The sequence below is a fragment of the Abramis brama genome (genome assembly GCF_963993115.1).
Source record: "Abramis brama genome assembly, chromosome: 16".
In the NCBI taxonomy this organism is placed as follows: domain Eukaryota; kingdom Metazoa; phylum Chordata; class Actinopteri; order Cypriniformes; family Leuciscidae; genus Abramis; species Abramis brama.
Genome location: NC_139978.1, coordinates 6,574,493 through 6,599,612, shown reverse-complemented (window position 1 = coordinate 6,599,612; position 25,120 = coordinate 6,574,493). Strand labels below are relative to the sequence as shown.

Genomic DNA, 25,120 nt, shown 5'->3' with positions numbered 1-25,120 from the left:
GCAAACACGAGAGACAGCGTTAAACTACCTCATGTCTCAAAGCACATATTACAATAATAATGAACATAAACAACTTAAAGAGCTCTGAACTGTACCACCTGACTGCTGCAGATTCATTTCGGCTTTGATAGGGTTGCCATTGCCAATTTAAACATTCAAGCGCAAGACGACGCGCAAGACGATGCGAAAGAAAGTGTGCGCACGCCGTGAGAAGATTTAGGCTATGTGTGGAAAGCCGCGTCTCAGAGTCAGACAGCACACAAATATTGCAAAGACTTGCGCTTGAACGGACAAATTCACACCAAAATTGTCAACATGCCCATCTTTGCGAGTATCCTAGCAAACATAGTAGGTTATGTCTTAAGCAGCGGCGGTGCTACCATTGGCCCACCCATTTTCTACTATGGTTTTGTACGTTTCTTCATTCAAATCTATTTGCGATCCATTCCATTCTAAACAAACAACGCAGTTTACATGCTTCTCCTTGTTACATTATTCATTAAGATAATAATTAATAAATGCACGCATAATTATCAGTGAACTTGATAAATGTTGCAGATATGTTTTACATGCATGCACAAACAAATGCCTTTCAACTTATGTGTGCAAAATTCAGAATAAAATGAATGTGCAGCAATTTGTACAAATAGAGAGTCTGTAGGCCTACTGTGTTGTTGCCATTAAATAAGCGCATTTAGTTTCATATTTGTTAAAATATTATAATGTTATTTTTTCATCTATGTTGATTATGAAAAGTGAACCGCACGAGTAAGATAGGATGAGCAATATCGAGAGACATGGAGTGGGTCAGACATGATTTTGACCACTTAATTAAGTTTTGTTTTGCAGAAAGACTTTTTTTAAAGTGAATTTCGTTTTGTATAAATTGTATCTTAATTTTATTTTTATTTTTTTATCAACCAATTGCCTGGATTTAATAAATAAAAAGCAAATATCAGACAACACAATCATAGAGGCGCCCGCGCGGTCACTTGCATTGCTCGTGAACAGGAGCGCATCTCATCCTAACTTAACGAAACTCAGCATATGCCTCACAGACATGAAATATATCTTAAGAAAGCTTGAAATGTCTTTTTAACAATTTAAAACGAAAATAAATAGGCTACTCTCTGGTTATGTAATCCATGATGTGCATTTCTCTCTATAGGCGCGTTCACTATACAGAGATGGCGATCGTCAACTTCATCTTTACAGCTGTTGTTGCTGTTAATAAACTAAAAATAATAGGCCTATAATTTTATTAAACAATAAATTAAATGAAATTGTAATTGTATTAAAAAAGCAACAAAAAAATCCTGTTTAATTTTTTTTTAACCTATGCTAATTATTACGCATTAAATTCAGGTAGGCTACTGAGTCGCTGTCCTCAGTGCCGCAGAAAAGCGCTGAAACGGAGATGAAGGGGAACCCGTTTTTTTTTTTTTTTGCCTTATTTTAACTGGCTCATCCAGTTTTCTGGGGGCCCACCTACAATCAAAATCCTGGCGCCGCTAGTGGTCTTAAGTGAACCTAAACAGTCGAGAAAGACTACGCATGTATCAGTATCAGTGTACTGGATCCGTGCATCATCTCTTAAAGTAACAGTGGCCTAATATTCCTGCGGTCTGTGTTTTTATTGTTAAAGGCAGGAAAGGCGATTTGTTGCAGAAACATTTTTTGTTATGCTGGATGAAAGTCTCTTCACATCCTGATAGCAATCACTAAGTTAAGTGGTCTATATGTAATTATATATAACTACTGTAATTTGGAAGCAACTCTGCATAGTATTGTGGTGGCAAACAATTTTGGAGGCAAACACACTGATGACGTGTGACGTCTGCGTGAGCAGGGTGTGTGGAGGTATGAAAATACATACCGGTATGTTGATAGGCAGGTCAACTATGATTGGACGAACAATTTATGGTCCTACGCCTTCCACAGACGATGTATACAGTACATATAAATACATTTAGACCACTTAACTTTGTGATTGCTATCAGGATGTGAAGAGATTTTCAACCAGCATAACAAAAACTCTTTCTGGAACAAATCGCCTCCCCTGCCTTTACATATTCTTTAAAGTATGAAGTGTGATCACGTACTGTTGTTCAGTGATCCTAACCTTGACACCCCAGCCCTGTGTGAAATGTGAAGCTATGTTAACTTCGTTCTAGTTTTCTTCCAATTCAACAAATGCAACAACAGCCAAAAAAAATAACAAAATAATAATAATACTGATACGCCTACAGGTCGTCCTTCGGTTAGGTCACAGCGGTTGGTTTTGTCTCCAGATAAAATCTCATTCAGATCAACTTGTTTAATTTGATACGTTATGCCATTTTCTCTCACTTTTTCCCAGCTATTTGTTTTATGATGTCAAGCTTAAACGGAGCAAGTTGGCAACACACTTTTTCCAAAGTAAAATGGCAAACAATCTCTCAAAATCAGATCACTTCAAAGGCCTGAAGCTAATGTTGTTTCAAATATGAAATGTGTTGAGTCATGGTGGATCAATTAATGAAACATGTCATAATTTTCACTTGGACAATCAAGTCCAGTCTGGATTGCAACATGACCAAATCCCTATCTTATTCCAGTAATATTTACGGTGTAGGCTAATCAATACTATTGTTCTAATAAACAGACAAAAATGGCATTTAGAACTTTACAATCAATGACAGTCTAATGAAACCTGGCCTGGTCCAATAGTAAAAGATCATCCTGACCTATATAATTGACTATGACTAATAATGAGTAAGAATCTCTTTAGCTTGCAGCACTGATGCCACTTCACAAAGACATGAGGATAAGGTTTCTGCTGAAATAAGATTCAACAGTTTCAGCTTTTACCGTGACCAGCCACTGCCAACCTACACAACATCTCATGCCTGATGCGGTGTGTTCATTTCAGCTCTCACACTACACATCTAAACTCTTTCACCAGATCTTAACAGCACAACGCTTTGCTAATAGCAACAGTTACAATGATATGTTTAAGATAAGTGCGTTGACTGATAATCAAAACCATTCCAAAGTTTGGGGACATTACGATTATTTTTGAAAAATGTATAATATTTAATACTACAAAAAACAAAGAGTACTTTCAACAAAGATCCATTAACTATATATTAATTTTATGTTTACCACACAAATTAAGAAAAATTAATAATAGGAAATGTTTCTTGAGCAGAAAATCAGCATATTAGAATATTTTCTGAAGAATCATGTGGGGAAAAACAATCACTGTTGAAAGAAATAACTTTGCCATCACAGGGATTAACTACAATTTTAAAATATATTAAAATAGAATAGTTATTTTAAATAGTAATATTTCAAAATAGTACTATTTGTACTGTATTTGATCAGATAAAGCCTTGGTGAGCACGGTAAGGTTGTGAATGTAAATAAATATTTTTATATATTTTCTTTTGTCTATAGTCAATATTTAAACTTTTTTTTTAGCCATAGAAGTAAATTAGATTCAAACTGTTGAACTCAAAAAGTTAATTATTATTTTACAATAATGCTTAAAGTATTAATCAAGGGTTTTCACTAAATGAGCACAATGCAGAATATTTCAACATTTTCATTTATATTCACCAAATAAACAGCAATATTTACCTACATATATTATCACGAAAACATTTTAACATGAGAAAAGTCAAGAAGGATTTTCGTGATCATTTCTGAGAGATGACACAAATGAATGGTGTCATAGTTTTCAATCAATTAACTTAAAAGTTAGTCTAATGACATGATTTTTTTTAATTAATTGAAAAATAAAAGGCATTAAAATAACCACAACATTTTACATTGTCAGCAAAACAATCTGAATATACTAAGAGTATTCAATACATAGCCGTAAACCTATATTATGTTGATAAAAAAAAAAAAAAAACTTATAATATTGATCAACGCCGTTATGATCACTTGCATTCCTAACTGCGTGGGTTTAAATTGACGCTACATTGGACGACGTGGCACAATGGCATCACATTCCCATCCCCTGTTCGCAAAAGTGAAAAGTGAAAAGCAGCAATTAACCGTTCGCCCCCCCTTTTCTCTGTCTCATGCGTTGTTTAGTAATTACACCTGGGTTAGACCTAGAGAGAGAGAGAGAGAGAGAAACACGTTTTCCAGTGCTGCCAGAGCAGAGCCTCTTTCACGCACACATATACACTAACTATTATTGATGTGACAGAGGTATGGCTCCAGAAGATTGATGGACAGCTGGGGATGACAGGAACGCTGCGATGCCGGCTGCGTCAAAGCTAAGGTGTGTGAGCTAATGAGATGGAAAGAGAGGTGTGTGTGTGTGTGTGTGTGTGTGTAGAAGATGACATAGCACAGTCATGGCACAGTTGGATGTATATATATATGTATATACTGTATATGTATATATATTTATACTGTATATATATGTGTGTGTGTGTGTGTGTGTGTGTGTGTGTATATATATATATATATATATATGAAGAGTTCAGATGCAAAAGCCTCTAAGTGCCATCTGAAATTTTCTTCTAGAATGATCATTTTAATCAAGCTCGTATATTTAAGTTCAATCATTTCACTTAAATAGCAATGCAAATTACCTATTAATTGTCATTTAAGTGAAATTACCGAACTTAAATATACAAGCTTTATAAAAATGATCATTCTAGAAGAAAATTTCAGAGGCTTTTGCATCTGAACTCTTCATATGTATGTGCGTGTGTGTTGCCTCTGGATCATAGATTAATTTAAATAAAAGATTATATATATATATCTCATTATAATTTTTTTTATATAAAATACAAGATATACAATATAGATATACAAGATTGATAAGATAAGATACAGCCCCGTTCCAAGGAACATAAAGTTCACCTTTTGTAATGCTGCTGTTATGCCTAAATCATCATGGAAAACTACAAGTCATCACCCACAGAACTTCCTGAAGTCCTACCGCTGACTCACCCCAAAAACAGTTTACTACTGCCAAAATTACATAAACAGCCATCACTCAAGCTCGGCAAGCAAAAGAAGAGAAAGTAAGAAGCCAGAATGAAGTCAATTGTTTCATCTGTGTGATGACGTAGTGAGTTGCAACATCAAGTGACCTGTAGCCTATTTCCTTCTGTCGTCAGAAAGGTGAGTTCATCTTCGTAAGCAAGTCACACGTCAGTAAGAATTGCTCAACTAGATCTTCTAGATGTTTTGTCAGAGGAAATCCATTCATGCATTGAAAAAAAAAAAAAGATTTTCATTCATGGACGCTCATTGGGTCTCATTCCGTAACAGTGCGTACGCACAAATTTGTGAACTATGCACAAACCAGGGTTATTATCATACAGTAAAACCATTAAAAAAATAATAACAGTATAATAATAGTATAAGTTGATGCATTAAAATAACTACAACCAAAAACTAAAAGAAAAACATATACTAAATAGACATTTAGACAAAAACTGAAAAAAATGGCAAAAACACACAAAAACTAATTCAAAATATTAACAAAAACAGTATATCAGATACTAAAATAAAACTGGTACAAACTTTTCATGAATAAATTATGATTTATCAATAACTTTCTCATACTAAAATGTTTTCTAAATTGGAAAATGAGGGAACAACTGATACCACATAAATCTTAAAGGGGACCTATTAAGCCCCTTTTTACAATATATAATGCAAGTCTCAGGTGTCCCCAGAAAGTGTCTGTGAAGATCCAGCTCAAAATACTCCACAGATCATTTATTACACCATGTTGTAAATGCCCATTTTTGAGTTCTCTTTCATGTCTCTTTAAATGTAAATGAGCTGCTGCTCCCCGCCCCCTATCCAGAAGAGGGCGGAGCCTTAACTCGTGCCTCAGACACTGAGACAAAAACTAAACATCTGTTTGGTTATGATTATCATCTCTATCGCTGTCGCGCTCACGTGACTCGTGTGAGATCGCAGTTCATCGTCATCATGAAAGTTATTATTTGCATGCGTTTTAAAGCTGGAGGAAAGCTGGCTGTCAGACGGCATATCCCTTGAGTATATAAAAAAAAAAAACTTCTCTTTCACGTCTTATTGCGCTTAAACTGTCAAATACACACAAGGTTATGTCAAAAACACACAGAGTTCACATAAACACAGCGAGCTGACCGTGAATGTAAACAGCAGGGAATGAGATTGCATGTGTATATTAGATCTGTATATGTGCTGTTAATATGAATCAAATAACAAAAGAAAATCACTCACTGCTCTTTTAGTAGCTTTAATAAGAACACATTTCTTACTTGAATGCTGCTGTTAAATGCTGTGGCGAGGAGATAAACATGGCAGACTGTGTACAGCTCACTGAGGGGCGGAGCTATGCTAATAAGGAAGATTCAATCGCCAGTCGAGGGCGGGGCCTGTTACACTGTGACATCACTTTGGAGACACTTTTATATTTATGGGGATAATAACAAACGGAGTGGACAGATTTTTACCACAATAGGGTGGTTGTGTATACACACACTGCGGACACATCATTTTGTTCAAAAACAATATAAAAGTGAATTAAGCATAATAGGTCCCCTTTAAATGCATTTCAATATGCAGAAACCCCTTATATAGAGATGGTTTGGGCATGTTTTAATGTGAATTACTAACATTGGACACTCGCTCATTCAGAATACTCTCAAAAATAATCTTAATATTAGAATGAAGATAAATTTATGCGCGAATGCACATGCTGTGAATTAAGCGGAATTTTTTCATGAGAAATTCTCCATGAGAAATAAATATAAATAATCCATATAATTATAAGTGAATTAGACCCAATGAGTTTTTGAATTCAAAACATTTTGCATGTTGCTAATTAATGCATGGCATGGCACCCAGCAAAAAAAAAAAAACATATATATATATATATTTTGTGGCGAGCATGACGAGGCCGAGGGCCGTGAGACTGTGTGAGGCCGGTGGCATGATTGATAATGAGCGACACCTGCACGACGCACCGGTCTCGTATCTCTCATCTCTCAAGCATAAAGGAGGAGCGACGACAGTGAAGATTGAGAGAAGACCAGGCCTGGATTTTACATTGTGTTTTATGTTTTATTATATGTGGCAGCAGTCGTCCGTGAGCGACTGCTGCCTTTACTTTCATTTTGTATTTGTTTTTTTGAGTACTGAATGTCTTAAATGTTGGCCAGTTCCCGTCTCCTTCTTCCCATAACAAAGAACTGTTACATATACACACATTTATGAAAAAAAAATCTTAACTTTTAATTTGTGTGCAAAAGCTAATTCGTATAGTGTTGCAATGTTATCGAAACACTGCATGGAAAATTAAAATCACTTTGGAAAATTCCTTCATTAGGCTACTTTGCCAAGTTTCTATGTTTCACATCAACGCCTCCTTCCAGCGTCACAGCTCAGAGGATCACTGGTTATTTCAACAATATTTTTAGTTAATAACGACTTTCGGTCCTGTTTAACACAGAAAACCATTCTACGAATATTTAGAACATAGCACATGAGTCATGTGGGCCAGTCTTATGGGGTTTTTACTGTGCATTTTTTTTTACTTTTTTTTTGGAGCTTGACAGCATCTGTCACCGTTTACTTTCGTTGAATGGAAAAAGAGAAGTATATCTAAGAAAACTAATTTTGTGTTTCGTGGAAGTCTGTCTTATGAGATGGGGAAACAGGGTGAATAAACGATGACAGATTGTTCAGTTGGTGATGAACTATTCCTTCAGAATCTACTAATAAAGATTACCATATTAACACCCGAGCTGTGGGATAGTTTAACCAGGCTGCTGTAAGTCAGAATGTCAAGGCTTGACAGGATGTCAAGGTTCTGACAGGAAGGAAGAAATTCAGTGGGATGATTTTGTACTGTGGGAATCTGCAGCGAAGGTTCTTCGCATACAAGGCCATTTTTACATACAGCCTTATTTAAGTAAGCGGTTAGACCGTACAATCCGATCCCATGCTCTTAAAGAGGTCACATAAAATGAAGGAAGGAAAAAAACTTAAAACAAGATGCAATATTAACACACGTAACGTTAGGATCATTATCCCTGCTGATGCAGTAAAGTAAGTGAATTTTGGTGGATTTAGGTGCATTACTTGCAGACTTGTCAAACCTCGTAAAAAGCAATCAATAAGCATTTAAATATTTAATTTAAAAGATTGTCAAATGTGTCTTTCAATTCATGCTTTTATCATCTAACTTTCTCTTAAGTAAATCTGATATCAGAGATATTTAAAGGATTATGGGAAAATACCAGAGGTTTATTACAGGAACTTCCTGTCTGCGGTAGAGTGACTGAGACAGAATATGAAATATTATTTATGGAGATATTGTTCACGACAGTATCCTGTGTGGCATCACGTCATTTTGGTTTGCAAATTTGTGCATGATATCATTACAGGGATGCTGTTGCTGCTAAATACTGAGTTTGTTATGTCAACCAATGGCGTCTTTTGGACATCAAAACAAGACGGTAATGAGTGGTAATTAACCGTCCATTTTAATCCGTTAATTACAGCGCTGACCATCCAAACTCAGTGTAGAAACTGTGGACATCAGGTGGTGTCTGAAGAGATAATGGTCACATGATGGCCACTCTCAGAGTATTTTTGGTTTCAGTTTAGAAAATTTAGAAACTGTAATTAAAACGTGTGCTGCACAACTTAATGCATGTTTATAGTATACAGTTAAGACAAACTCTCTAACACTGTCTTTACTGAGGAGAAAGAAATGACAGCCAAACAGAACATATTTGATGCTCAATACGTGGAGCAGAATTATGGACCAGTGAGATTTTACTGTGGGCGGGATTTCCCAGCCTGACAGGGCAAAAACATTTTAGTTCATTACAGTTGTGGCTGGTCAGGAAACTCGTGATTAACGTGGAAGAGTGACGCAATTTGTGGCATCATGTCTGGTTATAATGTAAGACCCATTTCTGGCTAAAACTTTAGAGATCTGCTATAAATGAGTTTGGAGATGTAGTTCACACTTGTAGTTAGGTTCTCTTGCTCCGGACCAAAAAAGAAAAATGATACATTTAGTCCTGGTAAATGGTAAATAGTCCCTACATTTAATACATTCGCTTAGCATTAACAGTCATTTTTAGGGGTGTAACAAAATATCGTGTCACAATATATCGCAATGCAAAAATGCAACAATATGTATCGTGGATAGTTCACCCAAAATAAAAATTACTGAGTTTTGGTGTCAGTACTACATTAAACTACTATATATAATGTTGAATATAATGTAAAACAATTCAATGGGGGAATATTTGTGGTTCCTGATAATGCCAAATGTCTGATGTTACCAGTAAAAAGTGGCCTACATTATTTTAAATATATCTACTCAGTGACAGAGTGCAAGCATATTCATTTAAATTAATTCTGTATTTTCAACTTCAGAATCATGAATATTTTTATTCTGGTGTCACCATTGTCCTGTGCATTGGGTTACCAAGCCTATTCATTTACACCCACAATGTAATATCAAATTTAGTATTTTAATAAACAGTTCATTTTTTGTCAACCTTTTATCATATGTCTTGGAGTATCGCAATAATATCGTATCGTGAGTTCAGTATCGTGATATGTATCGAATCGTGACATGAGGGTATTGTTACATCCCTAGTCATTTTTAACAACGAACCTAAAGATGTAGCTATCATTCTCTTTTTTGGTCCAGACCATACGATCCAAGAGAACTGAACTATGAGTGTGAACACACCCTTAAAAACTACAGAAAAATTCCGTAACACTAATATCCGTAACAGAGCGATCAGTGTGGTGTGAAAAGGAACCAAAACGCCTTAAAAATGCTACAAAGTATCATTTTTCGCCCTTGGTCCGGACCAAATGAACCGGACTACAGATGTGAAAGCACCCTTAGCTTATACCCCAAATCCTCCAAATTCATGCTCAAGGCCTGACCCATTTGGCCAACTCATGTGATCTTTCCAATTAAAATAAAGCGTTACATGACTTCTTGTAATCCTGCAGAGATACTAAATGACACTTTCAAGTCGACCTAAACAAAAATCCTCTCCATTCACACTGACAGAATCATGAAAGGTGCCCTGTTCTGGAATCGAAGGCTTCACGCTATCAGCACAATCACAGACGTGCGAGTGACAGAAGCACGAACAAAAGCCTAGTTCAGACTTGCAGCGAAAATTACGCGGAGAACAGGCAAACTTGACTCACGCTACACATCAGCCCGAGCGGAGAAGTCGGCTAATGGAAGCTCTATCTGTTGGGACTGCAGTTTTACGCCGGGATCTTATCTCCGAGGAGTACAGAGGCTTGGTTGACGACTAGGGAGCGGTAATTGTTTTCAGGGCGACCCCAGTGTCAGAACGACCACGTCACTCTATCTAGCAAGAGGCCCTGAATGAATGAAGCGGGTCAGCCTGGTTCATAAAGGCTTCTTTCACCAGGGCCCTCACCCCAACACGAAGCACACTGGAGAGGAAGCATCCTCTGCTGGCCACTGACCTTTCAGTAGAGCCCTGTGACGCCGATTCAGTTTCCAAAGTCCAACCTCTGACAATGCAAATGGCAGAATGTTAAATACGTCAAAAGGAAAGGCCAGAACAGCAATCTCGTCTCTGCTTTGGACTGGACTCTTTAAAGAATGACGTTTTGATGTTCTGTGACGTTAAAATGCTCAATCGTTTCAGCCAGAGTGGACTTTATGAATTATGACTAAACTCATGTCTGCCTGTACTGGATCGCTCTAGTGTGGCCACAAAGCCATGAGCCAAAACAAATACATGCCTGTTCATCTCAGCATCCCAAGTTCATTCACATTATGCCAATCGTTCAGACTGAGAACTGTGACCTTAAAGAGCCAAGTCAGCTTTGCTGCATGCAGTCTAATCAAGTTATTACTGGACAATTACATGATATTAAAGTCGGCATGAATCGGATAATCACCAAACCTGTTATTCTGAACTTTTCAACCATGCATATCTTGACCGTGTAACTATAAATCAAAATGTCAGAACTCAGTCTTCAGCTTAAACTTTGTCTCTTTCTTACAATGGACTTCAAGCTCACATTCAGATCTGCCTTCATCCAATCAACAACAGATGCTTGTTGACCCAAGTCCCGTACATTTTTTTTTGGGTAACACTTTATTTTACAGTGCCCTTGTTACATGTGTTACATGTACTTAATATAGTAATAACAGTAAATTAGTCATAATTACATGCAACTAACCCTCAATCAAACACTAATCATACCCTAACACTATAGTAAGTGCATGTGGTTAATTAACATTACTCGGTACTTAAATATATAATGACACCTTAAAATAAAGTGTAACCTTCTTTTTCTTTTTGAAAATTCGTTCGACTCGGATGTCCGTCACAATATGCAATAACAACAACAAAATCTGTTGCTACTTTCCTTACATTTACAGGCATTTACAGAAACAGACATTTATTAAAGGATGCACATGAAATTTTAAATGCCAGCTGTCAAGTGTCACTGTAGTGGACATAACGATTACAATACAGCATTACAAATGGCATGATGAACATATAAGCGCCACTGAACTGAAAAACATAATCATCACAAAATCACTGTGTATTTGTTGGAGCAGCATGGCAAATTATTATGTTATCTAAACACAAATCCGGCAAACCTTTGTAGTTTAGCCTAATGGCAATGTCTTTCCTAAGTTCTCTTACATCTTGATGAAAGCAAAACAAACTGACAAGGCAAAACTACACAAGTCGACAGTGGTCCATTGTGTTCAGCCTAAAACAAATGCTTAAAAGTCTCTAGTTTACTGGAATCTAGTGAAACACCGACTCAGAGACTGATGAAGGGAACTACACTTAAAAATAGGTTCTTCGGTGGTTCTTTTGAAGACACCTTATCAAAGAACATCCTTGGGATCTAGATTCATCATGTGTATAGTAATAGTTCTTTAGATTTATAGTTTGTGATGTTACATTATAGGTTCTTCAGATCAGTGAAGGCTATGGTTTATCGTGAGTTCTTATGGTTTTCTAAATACAGAATACATCAAATGTTCCTGTTCCAGACTGCAAAACCCATTGTAAATAATTCATACATTTACACGTACACATATCACAGGGTGACTACATTTGACACTATTTTATAATTAAATGAGCTCAAAATAAGAATCAAATAACTTATACTCATAAAGTAACATTATAAAAGAAGTGGAATATTGATACATCAAACTGTAAACATTGTGTCTCTGAGGACTTGTGAGCCAACTTAGCTACTGTAACTAGGGAAAGACACTAACGTTAACTTATATGCTAACAATAGAGATAGGATGAAAGCGTGAAATACTGAACATTTCAAACAAATCTGAATGATCAACAACCAAACATCGCTTTTCGGAGTTTAAATAGGTTGTTTAAACTCATTCGTAACCTCAAACACGGTTAAATTAGCTCGCTAGCCACAGTCAACGGCTGTGTGTCAAAAGCACGCGCGCTGCCGAACCAGACAGCATTTTAGTTGTGTTCGAACGCTCGAAGTGCAGCCTAGGTAGGGAGTTCACTGTGTATTGAAACACAACCAGCGGCACTTCACGTCGCTCGTAAACAACCGATTTATTAGTATTTATTAATCCACATAAGCGTTGTGATACATACCAGCTCATCTTGTGCTCAAATTCAGTCCAAATCAATCGAAATGTAATCCCTTTCTGTTAAAAACATCGCCTTTTCAGGCTTTTGAGAGTCGGACAGCGAGCAGGAAGTAGAGAAGTTTACTGCAAGTCAGAGGTCGAGAGGATTTAAACTACGGAAAGCGAAGATGTCAAACTACATGCGCGCAACAGGTATCGCGCGAGCCATTCACACACACTGAGATTAGAATGCGTTTATAATGATTGTAAAATAACCAAATTATTGTAATGATACATATAATCTTAGTTTCGCTTAGTGATTTATTTTCGTGCATTCTTTAAAGAAAGCGTAGCCTATAACGACTGTCGACTGATCGAGAAAACATTCATAAGGTTTGCTAAATTCAGTGTAAAAGTGTTATTACTCGGAGTCGGAAGTTGCTTTTCAAAGCTCTGGGAAGTTTGAGTTCTCAGGTATGTTAGTTCAAGTTGGCCTATGAACTTTGTCTCAAATGTTTCTCCTAAAAATATTCAGTAGCCTAGTAAGTAAGTAAACACATTGTGACACAATGAAGCTCAGGTAACCTTACCCGAGTGCGTAAAATGGTTAAATCTGATGAGAAATGTTGGAGTTCAGGTTGAAATATAAGATTTGTGTTGAGCAATTAAAGACAATCTCGTGTAATGGGTTCTATTTATTAAATATTTCAATGCCCGTTCACATAACTACGATAATGGCCTTTCACACCAAGGATGATAACGATAACTGTAATTATAAAGTTCTATGAGAATAAGTCCACACTACAACACGCAGAAACAATATAGTTGGAATCACTTTCTGAATATTTTATAGTTATTGTTCTATATATATATATATATATATATATATATATATATATAGCCTTAAATATTAAATATATTGAATATTATTATTATTTTGTAAAAATTCTGCATTCAGACAACCCATTTTGGTCATTTATTCTTAATGTTTCCCATTTGCATAGTTTGTTTTTTACATGTGCAACACAAAAAAGACAATCAAAAATGGATTCAGTTGTATTTTATTCAGGTGTGTATTCAAGTACGCATCAACTGGAAAACATTTAATTTACAACAAAATCAGAAGCCAAGTGAACATTTCCTCTCCACAAAAGGATAACATCAATTAATTTTGTGAACAATTAAAAGACTTTACCACTGGGCCTTATTATAAGGCAATGGAAGTAACAGGAGGTAAAAACGTATCAAAAGATCCTTTCTTCTACTGAGCTAAATCCCATGGTTGTGTCTCTCACACTCATAAAAGTGACCACGAACAACTCTAAGTGCCTCCATCTGAAAAGAGACATGCAAGACATGCAGTAAGAGATACAGTCCAGGAAAAAAAGAATACGGATACCAAAATATCAGCCACACAACAAATTATTTATTTGCACACTATAAACCGCAAAAATTATGAGAACGGATGAGCATCAATAAAGATGACTTTCTTCTTTCCCTTCTGTTTTGTTTGTTTTTTTTTGTAGAGAAGATGTCTCTGATCATGTACAGCGCAGTGGACAGCGTCATGGTGAATGTCTTTAATGACCGGCCATAATGAGAGGGTTACAGGGAGCAAAATAATCAGGTAAACAACAGTGAATCAGTGTGTGAAACAGGGCCTGCTTCAGAGCTGACTAGGGCCACATTTACATCTCTGTTCGCTCCTCTGTGCATATTGTTCCAGAGCAGCCAAGCCTGCAAGTTTGGGACAAACAAGGCTGTTCATCCTGGCTCTGATCCAAAGCCGGACGGTGAACAGTCATGCTGAGACCATGACGAGGAGGGGGGGTGTTGTTGTGAGACTCGTCACGATATCTATTTACCCCAAAAAAACAGATCGACTCCTTAGTAAACGTTCACAAAGTCCTAGATTAAATGCAAATGATGTTGAGACACTGCAATTCATTCTAATGACATTGACTCACATATTAAAAAACAAAGGAAAATATGGACATGGAAGCACTCAGCACAGATATACAGAAGCATGCACGCATGCTCAAAACACAAACACACATACACACACACACACACACACAAGTTTTCCGGAGGTCACGATTGCTTGTTGCTTCACAGAACTTTATGAGGAAGACTTTTACTTGTAGTAGCATATAATAAAATCAGAGTTATGATGGACATTGAGTTTTACATTAGAATTACTTGCGCACATTCTAATTTCTCTTTGAATCTCTATAAGTTTTCAGCTCCTAATGTAAAATGCTCTCCTCAAACTGGAGAAACCTACATGCATGCACACAACTCCACCGGGTATCGCATCTGATCTGTAAGAACTGCTTCGCTATTTTTACCGCTGCAGTTTGGCCCTGCATTCTGATGTGTCTTGGCACAGAAAGAAAAAAGAAAAATAACAGATAAAAAAAAAAAAGCCAGGAGCTGTTTTTGTATGTATTATTTCTTAAAAACAATAGTTCTCATAGCATGTGTGCTTCAGAAATGAGGATATCTCTCTAAAAAAGGCTGAGGAGGGACCTTGAACAGAACCCGATATTACAGAACCTGATATAACTCAACATTTACACTCTCCAATCAGAAATCTAACCCATCAGCACTGTAATATTCTTCAGTTACATTGAGAGAGGTTAAGAGGTACAAACTAACTTGTGTACACAACTCTGACATTCTGCCATTTCGATGCATTATTCAAGACAATAATGCCAATGTATACATTCAGAATGCTTGTTTAGCTTTCGGGCAAATTTCAGCGGTATGTAGATGAGTTTTATGGATCAATATTTGGTTTGTATCATTACCGTTTTGCACCCCAGATAAACACTGCATTTATGTTTTTTTATCTCAGATGCAAGAGCTATAACCTGATGAACATTTTCTAAATTGCCTATAAGGAGCTGCATTTTTAATTACGGACTGTCACATAATGGTCGAAATATTTTGGTATGTTTAATTATTCAGAATCCACTGTTCTAACAATTATTCAAAAATGTTTAATTCTGCCAGACGATACGTTGCGGAAGTTGTTTGGCGAGAGCCTACCAAGAGTATGACATGGAAGATTTTAGTTTTTTTGTGGGAATGTAAGCCAAGTGAAGTGTGGATTTTTATTGAAAACTCAACATTTTTTTTATTTTAAATTTGTTAAACATAACTGTAGTAAACTAAATGGTAGTGCTATATATTTATGATATGCTAAATGATTTGTTTTGTATGCATAGTTTGCTTATAAGGTAATGAGATACACAGATTTTGCTTTGCTTTTTTTCACCAAATAATCTTACTGTTTATTCATTTATTAAACACATCATTCAGTGTGTCCGCAAGTCATCATTTGCAATGTTGCATTAATAACAGTTAATATTTGAGACTTTAAAGAAATGCTGAAGAATGCATCACATTTGACACAGTCAATACTCGATTTTTCCTGCACACACACACACACACACTTAAAAAACATTCTGCACTATGTACAGTACAGTCACAATCTCAAAAACAGAAGAAAGAAAGAAAACAAAAATGTAAACACATCTTTTGTTTCAACATTCAGTCAATGTAAAATCTAAGTACGCGGTTTTTTGTGTATGCATTAGCACACATACACGTACACGCACACACACACACACACACACACACACACACACACACACACGAGCACGGACAAACATTGTAATACTGAAAGACATTGCTTTGTACATTCCAAGTAGAAAACATGTAGTAATATGTTTGTATAATTATCTGTACAAAACCCCCTCTCGTTCTCGCCGTTAATATTCAGAATCTCTAGGCATGATCCAGATATGAGTAACCGTGGAGATACCACATTACGGTTCTGCCCCTGAGAGCAGTATAAATGTCGAAACTGTTCCCATCCAAAAACATCTTGAATGGCATGCATATAGCAGGCAGGCCTCAGCCGGCAAAAATGCAAAACAATGACTCCTAAGATCAATCCTGCCCAGCGGTGATGCTCACAGGCAAGCATTACCATCATTTTGGCTGATTCCGTTTTTTTGAAAACCGTTTGTACATGTGTGTTAAAATGCGTGCTGAATATATAATGTGCATAAAAAGGGACCCGATGAAGAATATTGGAGGATGAAAGCAGGAAACACAACTGTCCGGTAAAACAATGACAATAAGGACGACAAAAGGACAGTTTTCACATAAAAATAAAGTAGCTCCCATTGACAGTCTGCATGGTTTGAATTGGATGCATATTGCTGTGGGTCTTCAATCATGACTGATGCAATCTTTTCAGTACTGGCAAAAACATGATATTAGATGCATGCAGGGATACAGGTAGCAAGAACAGAAAGGCAAAATGTTTGGATCGGATCGTTCTACTAGAAGTAGATTTGCAGAACTGCAGGTTTGGCTCTTTGCGCACTAAATGAAGCGAAACAGGTAAAGGCCACAGCTGTGTCTTAATTTCATCCCTAGAAAGTAAACTTGTGGAAGTGAGCCAGACTGTTTTGTTATTGTTGTTGTTGTTGTTTTTCTTTTTTATTGCACTGAAAGTCCATTGCTGATAACCAACGCCATTCGCATCCCTTAATTGTACAGACGGGATTTCGAAATATCAATGTAATGCAGCAGACTTTTAAAGTTCACCTGAAACTCGGTCTCCTTGAGCCTTCAGAGCTCATATAGGCTTTCCCCAAATCAACATCTGAAATGAAGTTATTAGATTAATACAAACAATATTTGTCTGCTGTATTTAAATACATTTGGCACATTCTGTTGAAAAACAACAACAATAACGCAGAAACATTAAATAATTAACAATCATTAAAAAAAAAAAAGACTGCAAAACATTAAGCAAATGAAAGTGCACTTTTATCTGACAACTCACTGACAAACTGATATACAAGAAAACTAAAAAAAAAATATATAACTGAAAAGCCTAAAATCTCAAGAGATTGCTCTGGTCCCCGGAGCTGAGAGTCGAACCCTTATGAAGTGCTCTTTCTGTCGAGTGACCTAACTGCTTCAACCATCATCTTTACCGCCTTCTCCTTCCCATCCAGGCAACACTAGTCCACTTATTCCCCACTCGTTTGACCTAAAACAATAGAGTGGCTACAGAAACATGCCACTGTGATCAATGAAAACCGTAGCAAATGGATGGGTAATGTGAGAGGGAGAGAGTTCAAGAGTCAAGTGTATTTAAGAGGAGAAAGAAACCGTCACTTTTCTTTTCTCCTCGCAGTCTTACTTGGCGAGTCCATCTCATGCACAAGTGGTGACGGTCATGATATTGGCACTGCTGGGTCCCGCGCTCCCACAGGAACTGGGAGGAGAAGTGTGGCTCCCCCCGGCCCCAGCGCTACTCCCCTTGTCCGTGGGTTTCTTGTCCTTCTGTTTCAGGTGCACCTTGGCGTGCCTCTTCCGCTCGTCGCTCCGTGCAAACTTGCGTCCGCAGAACTCGCAGGAGAAGGGCTTCTCGCCGGTGTGCGTGCGGATGTGTGTCGTCAGGTGGTCGCTGCGACTGAAGGATCGCATGCAGATGCGGCACTGGAAGGGTTTGTGTCCCGTGTGGATGCGCAGGTGGCGCGTCAACTCGTCGGATCTGGAAAAGCGCCGGTCGCAGTTCTCCGCCGGACAGGCGTGCGGGCGCTCGTGGACGGGCGTTTTGCTCGGCCGGTTGGGGTACTTTCTTGGTCGGATTGGTTTGAGGGCAAGAGTCTGAGAGGGTTGATGGTGTTGGGAAATGTGCTGTTGCCCACCGAGAAAGCTGGGATGGATCTGTTGCTTATCCTTAAAGGCTCGAATGGTCTCGAGGGGAGTTATGGGAGGTGGGTTCACTCGTATAGGGTCCATGGTTTGGAAGGGTTTATGCTCCATCACCCCTACGTCTCCTTGGTGATGGAAGAGGTTGTAGTCTGGGATCATGGAAAAGAGACTTCCGTCCATGCCCGGTTTGGAGGTGGTGTGGTAGTCGGAGCTCGGGTAGGGTAAAGACGAGGACGTGGCAGGGCTGTGGTGGAACGACACCTGTTCTGGGTATATCTCTCCACAGGTGGAGTAGGCAGGGAGGGGTGGCGCGTAAACCTGATCCATGTCTGACGACTGGCCGCCCATGCTGCCGCCCGACGAAGACGTCTGGGTGGTGATGTTCCCGGGTGACGGTGACACCCCCAGGATTCCCGCACTCACCAGACTGATGATGTTGTTGTCTGGACACCAACCCGAGCCTCCGATGCTGCCTGATGGAGGGGTGTCGAACGCAAACTTGCCCAGGTAGGTGACGGTTTGTCCACTTCGGCCAGACTGGAAACTCCCGGAGCCGTACTGAATTTCTCCGCTGCCCTTCTCGCCGCCCATCCCCAAGTCCATGATATTATCTGTGGGTCAGAATGGACACGTCAGTTCAGATTGCACACCAAAGAGTGCTCAAAGGATTTATGCATGGGAAAGTGACTAGTGGAAAAGTTCTTGGAGTCTCTAGGAGAATATATATATATACTAATAGACTAACTACTGACTTAACTTTCTCCTGCTCGTTTTATAACTTTATTCTCAAGTTGGTCTCAAAAACAACATCTTGGCATGCCTCTGTTCCAAACAAAAAGAGAATAAAGTGAAGCACATCAGTCCAAATGAAGGCGTGGATATTGATCTTTGACAAAATCAGAAGTGCAAAGCGATTCAAGACTCCAGTGAATATCTCTCACCTCCCTCGCCAACTTATTGTCTTTCTATCACGAAATCTAAATGGCTGCGTATCAATTGTAGGACTGGAACTTACTTGGCTTCTCTGTATACAGCAAGATGTCACGACTGACATCACTGTTACTCTTATACTCTCTCTCTCTCTCTCTCTCTCTCTCTCTCTCTCTCTCTCTCTCTCTCTCTCTCTCTCTCTCTCTCCCACACCTTTTCAGAGAGATGTCTCTTGACACTTGACGGCTGTTCTAAAATGTACCAAACAAGGATCTGCTGTATTGTAGTCACTTCAATCACTTCTAATATGTCTGACAAAAGTATGGTGTTGAACACAATACAGTGCTGATCACAACGCATGTCTGAAAATGAAATATATTTTTTTATGATGGCTCACTAAGTCTAGTCTTGTACGTGCACTTACAGCAATCGCAGTGTGTACACCAAATTGTGGCTTACGGTAGAAACAAACAGAATGGAAATTACAGATGGTCCTCGCATCTGTTCAACACACATAGGGTACATGTGTGAAGAGATGCTGTGCTGTGTCTGACGGAAAAGAGTAATTCGAGCAAAAATCAGAGAGAAAGGGAGAAGCGATAAGTAAAAAAACAGGAAAAACTGTGTGTGGGGATGCATTTCACACACTTGTTGGGGATCTTTTACAGGGGCGTTTGATAGGACACTTTGTAAGAACATGAAGGGTTTGTCACCTTGACACGTTGTGATAAACAGAGATATCAATGAAGCGTGCTTACAAAAAGTTGTCATGGAGTCTCAAAATCTATATAAAAGAGTAAATATGTAAAATATAAAAAAAATATTTATAGGCTACATCACAATAGTGGGTAAGCCCATAACTTTTTCATTTCTATATTCTATTTATAGATCTATATTCTGAATTTTATATTTCATTTTACATTTTGAGTGAGATGAACTAGTGATTTTAAAAATAAACTCTACTCAAGAATTGCAAGATAATCTACATGTTTTGAGAAATTATTCTCAAAATAATCTTTTTTTTTGTTTGTTTTGTTTTTTTCCCAAGAACTCACGCATTTGTTGAGGACTAGTTTTCAGCCGGAAGTTAACATTCATGTTTCGAATTCATTTTGATATTTTAATAAACGAAACGAGGTCAATACGCAAGTGTGGGAAGCATCGCCTCTTTTGACCTGCAGAGTGAAAACCACATCAAGAGCTCTATGAAACTCCATCAGAAGACGAATGATCTTATGCTTTCACTCTCAATAATAACTACGATATTTCACAGCTCATTGCCAGATGATTTAATTTAGCAAATTATTAAGGTATAAGAAGGCTAATGGCGTTAGGCTACTCCAATAGAAAAAAACTGAGCTAAAAATTCCCACGTATTTAGATTTTTTCCAGTATTTTTTATTTTCTTTATTTTTTGCAGTAACTATTAAAGCTTTTAGCTTAAATATTTTGATAATTCAAAAGGTAAAATTAGCGACAATAAGAAAAACAATACGGCTATATAGAAATATTCTAACAATTCGATGAGCTGACTGGAAGGAATTCCTCATATTCTGAACCATTATCTTAATCAATAGTCCGCTTTAATTTATATTTTTATTGTTCACTGGATTCTTGTCAAAAATACTGTTCCAGAAAAAATAATAAAGACCTTTTTTTACTGTGCGGAGAAATGATTTTTAAAAAGAACACACATTTCAAAGGGTGCGCGAATAAAGTGAAAAGAACACAAAGAACAAGTGTTCATGTGAATTTCAGGCAGTAAACCCTTAAGTGCCTGAATATATTTTAATTTCGAGATTTTATATTTCACGTGTTGTGGCCCGAGCTTTTTTAAGACCAAGAGCGCGCTTCTAAACGCCCACCTGCGCGTGCGGAGGGTCAGAAACCGGGTCAATACCGTATAAAGCACTGACTAATCAAAAACCTTTAAATAATATCATAACTAAATATAATATTTAGAACAGAATAGATTATAAGACTGGTGCAATACTACGGGGACAAACCGACATTAAGAGTTTTTTTACGGAATTAAAGCGCACAGTGAAAACGAAACGGCTTTTGACATTATTTGATATGATTAAAATATATGCAATATACATTTCACGACTGTGCATGTTATTGGCAGTGAATAACGAAGGGTTTCCGCGTGTCCCGTGGGCTAGAAATGTTACCTATTACCTGATATTACCTGTCCACACTCATATCACGTGACTGTAACATTTTATCTAGGCTACTTTCACACACCTTCTTTATAGAATACAATTTGGCGACAAATTAAACGAAATTTTATCGCAGAATTCCACTGAGAAAATGCGCGTCTATGGCTGTCAATAAATTAGGCTACAGTGCTCATTCTAATGTTATGGCATAAATACATTTGATTATAATAACAATATCAAAACGTAATAGCCATCTCATAAAATAATTAACCTACATACACATGCCGTTTATTATTATTACTCAGTGGGCTATTTCGGTAGTCAAATGCACTACAAAATAAAGCCTGATCAATCCGAACATTTGAAAATCTGTATGAGAGGAGTAGAACCTAATTCTGAACACATTTTTTTCTTCAAAATATATAGTCTCAAATAGCAACTGTTGCGGTATCAGGAGTTCTGGTAACTCGTGTACCAGGCGCGCGTTAACAGGTGCTGCGGGGCCGCGCAGCGCGCGTTCAGCGGGCTTCAACACAACTGATGCCGCTTGGATGAACTCGAACCAGCCAACACAACAGGTTACACACTCCAAGAACAGCTCACTAAGGAGAAGTGATTCAAAACTTTTTGCCCTTACCTGTATTCATCTGCGAGTAGTGCGAAATGGAGTCCGGGTTTGTGAAAATGTTCATAGAAGTGGGAATGTCTTCTTCTGGATAGAGACTGTCAGGTATGGTGTTGATTAAACTGCTCATGGTAATAGGGATCTTGTCCGCTAGTTTACCTGTCATAGCAGTTCTTCAGTCTGTCATTAATGAGCACGCACAGGTGTTCCGTCCCGATCAATCTCCAGTCTTCTGAAATCTCTCGAAAAGCGTCAGAAAGAGATCTCAATCCCTTTGAAATTGTATCCAAGCGCGCGACGAGCACCGCGCAGATGTCTCTTCACGAGGTTTTGTAAATGGGTTCTGTGAAGTGTTATTGTCTCAGGAGCAGTAGATGTTGAGATGCTGTTGGTTGTGGTGATTGCACAAGTGTAGAGCTGCTCACTCTATTGCGAGCACAGGGAACTCCAACGCTTTCTTGTTCAACAGGGGGACGGAACAACCGCGTGACGTAGGTGACCATATATGGACACACAAAGCTAGACGGCCGCTCCACGTCACATGGAAGCTCCTCATAGTGGAACATTACAGTCGGTAGCAGAAGATAAGTGTTCGGTGGAGCAGTGAAGGGACATTTTCATCGGGTTCGGTGACAATTGGACCCGACGAAGAGTAAAACTGGTTTAAAGACATATTTTGAGCATGGATTTTGCTATATCTGTGAGAGCGCGTGACCGGGAAACTTTTAAACTACACTGCAAGAGGACGCACCTGAAGCTGCATTTATACCACGGAAAAGTGCATTTACGCATGGTTTCATGCAAAAGCCGAACAAATGCATTTATAAATGATGTTATGAGATTAATCATTTAAATATAAAATTATAAAACGGCGATTATTTAAAAAATATAAAAAAATAAATAAATATATAGACTGCTGTCTTGACTAGAAAAGTTTTAAGTCTGCAACGATGCTGCACCATTTGCACAAAAGCACATAGCAGCATCAGTGCCGAACACTGTAAATAAAAAAGTTGCTGCTTTTAATGTTTAAGTACAATAAACTTGAATTTTTAAGTCATTTCAACTTAATTGACATTAAACTGAAATCTTGTATAACTACTGAAAAAAAGTTGAAAATGTCTTCACTTATCTTGACGAGTTAAAGCAATGGAAAAACACATGTTGTCATAACTTATTGATCATTTAATGTTTTACATTTTAATCACTTAGCAACTCAACTGTGTTAAGATGCGCAAGAACATTTTATTAAAGTATCCTGTATAAGGTTCTTAATTAACATATTAATAATAATAATATATTATTTAAAATCACTGAATCAAGGTTACACCAACATATCCACTTTTTACAATGCAATATGGATGGATAAACTCTTCCAGTTTAAGATTAACATTTACATTGCAAGACATTAGATGTATACACAATGACTTTTCATTTTGCATGTGATTTTCTTTTCTCATCTTTGCCTCTGTCAAAAGAAAGAGAATTTTAATTTTTTTTTTTTAACTCATAGCATGTCTTGAAACTCATAGCATGTAAGATTGCACAATATAGCCTTGATTACAAATTATTATTTTATTATTACAAATGATAGGCTATTCCAATGCAGTTTACTATAGCATATATATATATATATATATATATATATATATATATATATATATATATATATATATATATGTGTGTGTGTGGTCAGAGTGGGCTGTCAGACTGTCCATGTAAAGGTCATAAAATCGTGAGAATAGATTATCATTGAGTGATCAATGGAGACTCTTGTTTGTGCTCAATAGTTTCTGTTGCGAGTTAAATAAAAATCAAAGCCTAAATGAATCATTTGTAAACATCAACTAAAGTGGTTTAAGCAACTGACTGCAACAGATGCTCAAGACCAGAAAGAAGCAACAGTGACTGAGTCTGGGTTCTACAAAGACTGTAACTGCCAGAGAGTTAATCGCGTGTAAATACTGCAGGCGCGCGGCAAATCTGTAGGCTTGGCTTTGGCCTCGAGCGCCAAGTTCGCCACTGAAGTGGAAACTCCAAATAAGGGCTTGATCCGGCCACGCCCCTCGCTGCCTGTATATGGTTCGCAAGTTTCCGGTTAAGAGCTGCAAAGTGGAAAAGCGATCGGAACCCGCAGCCATTAAAGGAACCGCAGAGGGCAAAACGTCATGGGTCGTGTTTCACCAAATTAGAAACCTGGGAGAATATATCTTATCTGCGACTTTTAGAAGTAATAAAAAAACTGTCCCTTGTTACAAATGGTTGACTTTGTTTAGGGAGAATAACAGTGAAGGGGAAACACAGATCTTGCAGCCGGTGGTTCACACAAGATTTATAGCCTACGACCCCTGAAACAGAAAATCGTTCATATAAACACGTTACAAATATTTATCAAATATTATTTGACATAAGTAAACTTTAAATTAAACAAGCAGTTTGATAGACATGTCATGATTAAAATGTATAATAATATTAATATTTACAAATATCACTGAAAAACAACAACTTTGCTATACATAGAACAAAATAAGATGACATACTTGTCTGTGTGTAATCCAATTAGGAAGCCAGGGTGGCCCATGAGATTTCCCACGTGTCCAACTAAAATTCCTCGCTCCTCATCCAAGCCAGTCACAGGCACAGCGCTCCTATTACCCACCGAGAGTAGAAATCCAGGCTGCCATGCATGCGCTGAAATGCTCAGAAGATGCTGATGCAATAGACAGAGTGATGAGGTAACAATTTGTACCCGAGACCCGGTTGACATGTGTGTGTTGGCCTCGATCCCTGATAAATTATGTACCAAAAATATGTTCAAAATAATAACTTTTACCCCCCACTGCAGGTGCCAGACCTGATTCAAACTTATGTACAGTTACATCGCAGTTATACACATACATTTCAAACAGTATATCCATAGTTTTATAACTTAAAACCAAAGTTTGTTTGTGTAATTTTATTTAAAATAAATGCAATTTGATATTTTGTTATGGAAGACATTTATACCTTTTTAAGCATGACTTAAAGGGATAGTTCTGTCATCATTTA

At 37.6% G+C, this 25,120-nt stretch overlaps 2 protein-coding genes across 2 annotated transcripts in view; both read right to left on the bottom strand.

Annotated features, from left to right (window-relative positions):
• bin3 (bridging integrator 3) overlaps positions 1 to 12,794 on the bottom strand; it is a 54,848-nt gene extending 42,054 nt beyond the window's left edge. The window contains exon 1 of the mRNA XM_084087249.1: positions 12,636 to 12,794. Coding sequence (XP_083943375.1) covers positions 12,636 to 12,643 — 8 coding nt within the window. The 5' untranslated portion in view covers positions 12,644 to 12,794. The remainder of the gene's footprint in view (positions 1 to 12,635) is intronic.
• Positions 12,795 to 13,661: 867 nt separating this feature from the next.
• On the bottom strand, positions 13,662 to 22,521 carry egr3 (early growth response 3). Its single transcript, XM_084086412.1, has 2 exons — positions 22,085 to 22,521; positions 13,662 to 18,966 (listed from the first exon to the last, which is right to left on the bottom strand). The coding sequence occupies exons 1-2, from the start codon at positions 22,236 to 22,238 to the stop codon at positions 17,852 to 17,854; spliced, it is 1,269 nt and encodes a 422-aa protein (XP_083942538.1). The 5' UTR covers positions 22,239 to 22,521; the 3' UTR covers positions 13,662 to 17,851.
• Positions 22,522 to 25,120: the final 2,599 nt, after the last annotated feature.

Coding starts and splice junctions, on each gene's coding strand:
- egr3 (XM_084086412.1), bottom strand. CDS start 22,238: ATGACAGGTAAACTAGCGGACAAGATCCCTATTACCATGAGCAGTTTA. Junction 18,967..22,084: donor CTACTCGCAGATGAATACAG/GTAAGGGCAAAA, acceptor TCTGACCCACAG/ATAATATCATGGACTTGGGG.